The 6,660-nt window shown below is 43.2% G+C and overlaps 1 protein-coding gene across 1 annotated transcript; it reads right to left on the bottom strand.

Annotated features, from left to right (window-relative positions):
* Nucleotides 1-5,501: 5,501 nt before the first annotated feature.
* On the bottom strand, nt 5,502-6,068 carry LOC136349719 (uncharacterized). Its single transcript, XM_066301442.1, has one exon. It carries the CDS (start codon nt 6,066-6,068, stop codon nt 5,502-5,504), a length of 567 nt encoding a protein of 188 aa, XP_066157539.1.
* Nucleotides 6,069-6,660: the final 592 nt, after the last annotated feature.

Below are 6,660 nucleotides of genomic sequence, written 5' to 3'. Positions count from 1 at the left end.
TTGCTTATTTTGCCAAAAGGAGACGATTTGCACAAAATTGGTTGTAGCTTTTGCGAGATATCGCCAAATTGTACGATTTGGCCAAAAAGTGCCGCTTCTATTAGAGCCAAATTGACGATTTGCCGTTTAAGGCCTTATTATGCTTATTTTGCCAAAAGGAGACGATTTGAACAAAATTGGTTGTAGCGTTTGCGAGATATCGCCAAATCATAAGATTTGGACAAAAAGTGCCGCTTCTATTAGAGACAAATTGTCGATTTGCCGTTTAAGGCCTTATTATGCTTATTTTGCCAAAAGGAGACGATTTGAACAAAATTGGTTGAAGCGTTGGTGAAATAACGCCAAACCGTGGTTTTCGGGCAATTTCCGACGAAACTCGCCGATTTCATGGATTTGACTATTTTTAAGCTCAGTATTGTTAAGAATGACGGAAATAGCACGAAATCGTACGATTTACACGATTTGGCCAAAAAGTGCCGCTTCTATTAAAGCCAAATTGACGATTTGCCGTTTAAGGCCTTATTATGCTTATTTTGCCAAAAGGAGACGATTTGAACAAAATTGGTTGTAGCTTTTGCGAGATATCGCCAAATTGTACGATTTGGCCAAAAAGTGCCGCTTCTAGTAGAGCCAAATTGACGATTTGCCGTTTAAGGCCTTATTATGCTTATTTTGCCAAAAGGAGACGATTTGAACAAAATTGGTTGTAGCGTATGCGAGATAACGCCAAATCATAAGATTTGGACAAAAAGTGCCGCTTCTATTAGAACCAAATTGACGATTTGCCGTTTAAGGCCTTATTATGCTTGTTTTGCCAAAAGGAGACGATTTGAACAAAATTGGTTGTAGCGTATGCGAGATAACGCCAAATCATAAGATTTGGTCAAAAAGTGCCGCTTCTATAAGAGCCAAATTGACGATTTGCCGTTTAAGGCCTTATTATGCTTGTTTTGCCAAAAGGAGACGATTTGAACAAAATTGGTTGTAGCTTTTGCGAGATATCGCCAAATTGTACGATTTGGCCAAAAAGTGCCGCTTCTATTAGAGCCAAATTGACGATTTGCCGTTTAAGGCCTTATTATGCTTATTTTGCCAAAAGGAGACGATTTGAACAAAATTGGTTGTAGCGTTTGCGAGATATCGCCAAATTGTACGATTTGGCCAAAAAGTGCCGCTTCTATTAGAGCCAAATTGACGATTTGCCGTTTAAGGACTTATTATGCTTATTTTGCCAAAAGGAGACGATTTGAACAAAATTGGTTGTAGCGTTTGCGAGATATCGCCAAATTGTACAATTTGGCCAAAAAGTGCCGCTTCTATTAGAGCCAAATTGACGATTTGCCGTTTAAGGCCTTATTATGCTTATTTTGCCAAAAGGAGACGATTTGAACAAAATTGGTTGTAGCGTTTGCGAGATATCGCCAAATTGTACGATTTGGCCAAAAAGTGCCGCTTCTATTAGAGCCAAATTGACGATTTGCCGTTTAAGGCCTTATTATGCTTATTTTGCCAAAAGGAGACGATTTGAACAAAATTGGTTGTAGCGTTTGCGAGATATCGCCAAATCATAAGATTTGGCCAAAAAGTGCCGCTTCTATTAGAGACAAATTGTCGATTTGCCGTTTAAGGCCTTATTATGCTTATTTTGCCAAAAGGAGACGATTTGAACAAAATTGGTTGTAGCGTTGGCGAAATATCGCCAAATCGTGGTTTTCGGGCAATTTCCGACGAAACTCGCCGATTTCACGGATTTGACTATTTTTAAGCTCAGTATTGTTAGGAATGACGGAAATAGCACGAAATCGTACGATTTACACGATTTGGTCAAAAAGTGCCGCTTCTATTAGAGCCAAATTGACTATTTGCCGTTTAAGGCCTTATTATGCTTATTTTGCCAAAAGGAGACGATTTGAACAAAATTGGTTGTAGCGTTTGCGAGATAACGCCAAATCGTAAGATTTGGACAAAAAGTGCCGCTTCTGTTAGAGCCAAATTGACGATTTGCCGTTTAAGGCCTTATTATGCTTATTTTGCCCAAAGGAGACGATTTGAACAAAATTGGTTGTAGCGTTTGCGAGATAACGCCAAATTGTACGATTTGGCTAAAAAGTGCCGCTTCTATTAGAGCCAAATTGACTATTTGCCGTTTAAGGCCTTATTATGCTTATTTTGCCAAAAGGAGACGATTTGAACAAAATTGGATGTAGCGTTGGCGAAATATCGCAAAATTGTACGATTTGGCCAAAAAGTGCCGCTTCTATTAGAGCCAAATTGACGATTTGCCGTTTAAGGCCTTATTATGCTTATTTTGCCAAAAGGAGACGATTTGAACAAAATTGGTTGTAGCGTATGCGAGATAACGCCAAATCATAAGATTTGGACAAAAAGTGCCGCTTCTATTAGAACCAAATTGACGATTTGCCGTTTAAGGCCTTATTATGCTTATTTTGCCAAAAGGAGACGATTTGAACAAAATTGGTTGTAGCGTATGCGAGATAACGCCAAATCATAAGATTTGGACAAAAAGTGCCGCTTCTATTAGAACCAAATTGACGATTTGCCGTTTAAGGCCTTATTATGCTTATTTTGCCAAAAGGAGACGATTTGAACAAATTTGGTTGTAGCGTTTGCGAGATATCGCCAAATTGTACGATTTGGCCAAAAAGTGCCGCTTCTATTAGAGCCAAATTGACGATTTGCCGTTTAAGGCCTTATTATGCTTATTTTGCCAAAAGGAGACGATTTGAACAAAATTGGTTGTAGCTTTTGCGAGATATCGCCAAATTGTACGATTTGGCCAAAAAGTGCCGCTTCTAGTAGAGCCAAATTGACGATTTGCCGTTTAAGGCCTTATTATGCTTATTTTGCCAAAAGGAGACGATTTGAACAAAATTGGTTGTAGCATTTGCGAGATAACGCCAAATTGTACAATTTGGCCAAAAAGTGCCGCTTCTATTAGAGCCAAATTGACAATTTGCCGTTTAAGGTCTTATTATGCTTATTTTGCCAAAAGGAGACGATTTGAACAAAATTGGTTGTAGCGTTTGCGAGATATCGCCAAATCATAAGATTTGGCCAAAAAGTGCCGCTTCTATTAGAGACAAATTGTCGATTTGCCGTTTAAGGCCTTATTATGCTTATTTTGCCAAAAGGAGACGATTTGAACAAAATTGGTTGTAGCTTTTGCGAGATATCGCCAAATTGTACGATTTGGCTAAACAGTGCCGCTTCTATTAGAGCCAAATTGACTATTTGCCGTTTAAGGCCTTATTATGCTTATTTTGCCAAAAGGAGACGATTTGAACAAAATTGGTTGTAGCGTTTGCTAGATAACGCCAAATCATAAGATTTGGACAAAAAGTGCCGCTTCTATTAGAGCCAAATTGACGATTTGCCGTTTAAGGCCTTATTATGCTTATTTTGCCAAAAGGAGACGATTTGAACAAATTTGGTTGTAGCGTTTGCGAGATATCGCCAAATTGTACGATTTGGCCAAAAAGTGCCGCTTCTATTATTGCCAAATTGACGATTTGCCGTTTAAGGCCTTATTATGCTTATTTTGCCAAAAGGAGACGATTTGAACAAAATTGGTTGAAGCGTTGGCGAAATAACGCCAAATCGTGGTTTTCGGGCAATTTCCGACGAAACTCGCCGATTTCACGGATTTGACTATTTTTAAGCTCAGTATTGTTAAGAATGACGGAAATAGCACGAAATCGTACGATTTACACGATTTGGTCAAAAAGTGCCGCTTCTATTAGAGCCAAATTGACGATTTGCCGTTTAAGGCCTTATTATGCTTATTTTGCCAAAAGGAGACGATTTGCACAAAATTGGTTGTAGCTTTTGCGAGATATCGCCAAATTGTACGATTTGGCCAAAAAGTGCCGCTTCTATTAGAACCAAATTGACGATTTGCCGTTTAAGGCCTTATTATGCTTATTTTGCCAAAAGGAGACGATTTGAACAAAATTGGTTGTAGCGTTTGCGAGATATCGCCAAATCATAAGATTTGGCCAAAAAGTGCCGCTTCTATTAGAGACAAATTGTCGATTTGCCGTTTAAGGCCTTATTATGCTTATTTTGCCAAAAGCAGACGATTTGAACAAAATTGGTTGAAGCGTTGGTGCAATAACGCCAAACCGTGGTTTTCGGGCAATTTCCGACGAAACTCGCCGATTTCATGGATTTGACTATTTTTAAGCTCAGTATTGTTAAGAATGACGGAAATAGCACGAAATCGTACGATTTACACGATTTGGTCAAAAAGTGCCGCTTCTATTAGAGCCAAATTGACGATTTGCCGTTTAAGGCCTTAATATGCTTATTTTTCCAAAAGGAGACGATTTGAACAAAATTGGTTGTAGCGTTTGCGAGATATCGCCAAATCATAAGATTTGGCCAAAAAGTGCCGCTTCTATTAGAGCCAAATTGACGATTTGCCGTTTAAGGCCTTATTATGCTTATTTTGCCAAAAGGAGACGATTTGAACAAAATTTGTTGTAGCGTTGGCGAAATATCGCCAAATTGTACGATTTGGCCAAAAAGTGCTGCTTCTATTAGAGCCAAATTGACGATTTGCCGTTTAAGGCCTTATTATGCTTATTTTGCCAAAAGGAGACGATTTGAACAAAATTGGTTGTAGCGTTGGCGAAATAACGCCAAATTGTACGATTTGGCCAAAAAGTGCCGTTTCTATTAGAGCCAAATTGTTGATTTGCCGTTTAAGGCCTTATTATGCTTTTTTTGCCAAAAGGAGACGATTTGAACAAAATTGGTTGTAGCGTTGGCGAAATATCGCCAAATTGTACGATTTGGACAAAAAGTGCCGCTTCTATTAAAGCCAAATTGACGATTTGCCGTTTAAGGACTTATTATGCTTATTTTGCCAAAAGGAGACGATTTGAACACAATTGGTCGTAGCGTTGGCGAGATAACGCCAAATCATAAGATTTGGACAAAAAGTGCCGCTTCTATTAGAGCCAAATTGACGATTTGCCGTTTAAGGCCTTATTATGCTTATTTTGCCAAAAGGAGACGATTTGAACAAAATTGGTTGTAGCGTTGGCGAAATAACGCCAAATTGTACGATTTGGCCAAAAAGTGCCGCTTGTATTAGAGCCAAATTGTTGATTTGCCGTTTAAGGCCGTATTATGCTTATTTTGCCAAAAGGAGACGATTTGAACACAATTGGTCGTAGCGTTGGCGAGATAACGCCAAATCATAAGATTTGGACAAAAAGTGCCGCTTCTATTAGAGCCAAATTGACGATTTGCCGTTTAAGGCCTTATTATGCTTATTTTGCCAAAAGGAGACGATTTGAACAAAATTTGTCGTAGGGTTCCTTCACGTACCGGCCCATTTTTTCCAGACCCTTCGCGCTCGTCATCCATCTACCTTTTCTCACTCTCACTTCTTCGCTCCCAGATGCTATCCCTTCACGCTTGACGCGATAGGAGATGTACCTGTGGCCACTTCCACTCTCCATTCCCACCTCGACTCACCATTCTCGCACCCAGCCACTCACATACGTTCCCGCAATGGTCACGTCGATCAGCGACCTGCCTATCCTGTTTCCGAACGTCCACTCGTTCCCGACGTTGATGGGAACGAGCTCTGCCGCGTCCAGGTACTCCTCCAGGACCCGTCCGTAGGCATTCGCCACCGCAGAACCTAACCTCGCACTCTTTGCGTTCAGGTCCCCGGCGATGAGGACTCTCCTGCTGTCACGTCCCCTGACGTAACCCCCCAGCCGATCGAGCCACGACGTGAAATCGTCGGTGCTCCGATTCGGCGAGAAGTACGCGGAGACGAGAGTGATCCCGTCCAGCTCCGCAGCCACAAACCCCCGGTCACGGTGAAGCGATTTCACCCTGACAACCGGCGCTAGCCAGATGAAGACGTCGTCGCTGCTGTCCCGTACTAAGTTCCCTTCGGCCAGGCAGGGCTCTTGACCGAGCACCACGTCGACGTTCCTTTCCCTGATCACCTGGAACATGAGGTCCATCGCGAGAAGTCCTCTGTCCAGGTTGATCTGTAGGCACCGTAATTCCCTGTTCGCCGCCATTGGATCCTAGCACTCCACGCACACTCACTCGTACACACGCTCGCTCACACCCACTCACCCGTGTCTCACCTAGTCCTCCTTCCTCGGTCTCCCCTTCCTTCCTTTTCCTCCACTTCCCCTGTCGTCAGCAGTTGCAGGCGACTTAGGGGAGCCGGTGGTCGGTGAGTTCTTGGACCCCCCGTCCTCTTTCTTCTCCACGTCCACCGGTTCGGGTTCCTGCCTTGTCAGCGGGACCAGGGGAATGGTCAAGATTCTCTCCCCGGCTCTGGGCTCGCCCCCAGCCTTGGGTTTCCCCTTGGCTTTGGGCTCACCACTAGCGCTGAGTTTTCCCCCCTTTACGGCCTCCCTCTCGGCCTCCGGCCCTTCCTTAGCCTCGCGCTCGTCCGTAGCCTTAGGTTGCCCCTCGCCTACGGCCTTGCCCCCAGCCTTGGGTTCCTCCCTGGCTTTGGGTGTCCCGCACCCCAGTCCCCCGGCACTATGCCCCCCCTCTCTGCATAGAGGACAGTACCGCTGCGTGCGGCAGGTCGCGGCCTTGTGGCCTCCCTGCGCGCACCTCACGCACAGTCGCGAGCGGTCCTCTCCCTTGCATTCA

The sequence above is a fragment of the Euwallacea fornicatus genome, unplaced genomic scaffold (genome assembly GCF_040115645.1).
Source record: "Euwallacea fornicatus isolate EFF26 unplaced genomic scaffold, ASM4011564v1 scaffold_40, whole genome shotgun sequence".
Taxonomy (NCBI): Eukaryota; Metazoa; Arthropoda; class Insecta; order Coleoptera; family Curculionidae; genus Euwallacea; species Euwallacea fornicatus.
Note: the sequence above shows the minus strand (reverse complement) of the source record. Positions and strands in the feature narration are given on the sequence as shown.

Coding starts and splice junctions, on each gene's coding strand:
- LOC136349719 (XM_066301442.1), bottom strand. CDS start 6,068: ATGGCGGCGAACAGGGAATTACGGTGCCTACAGATCAACCTGGACAGA.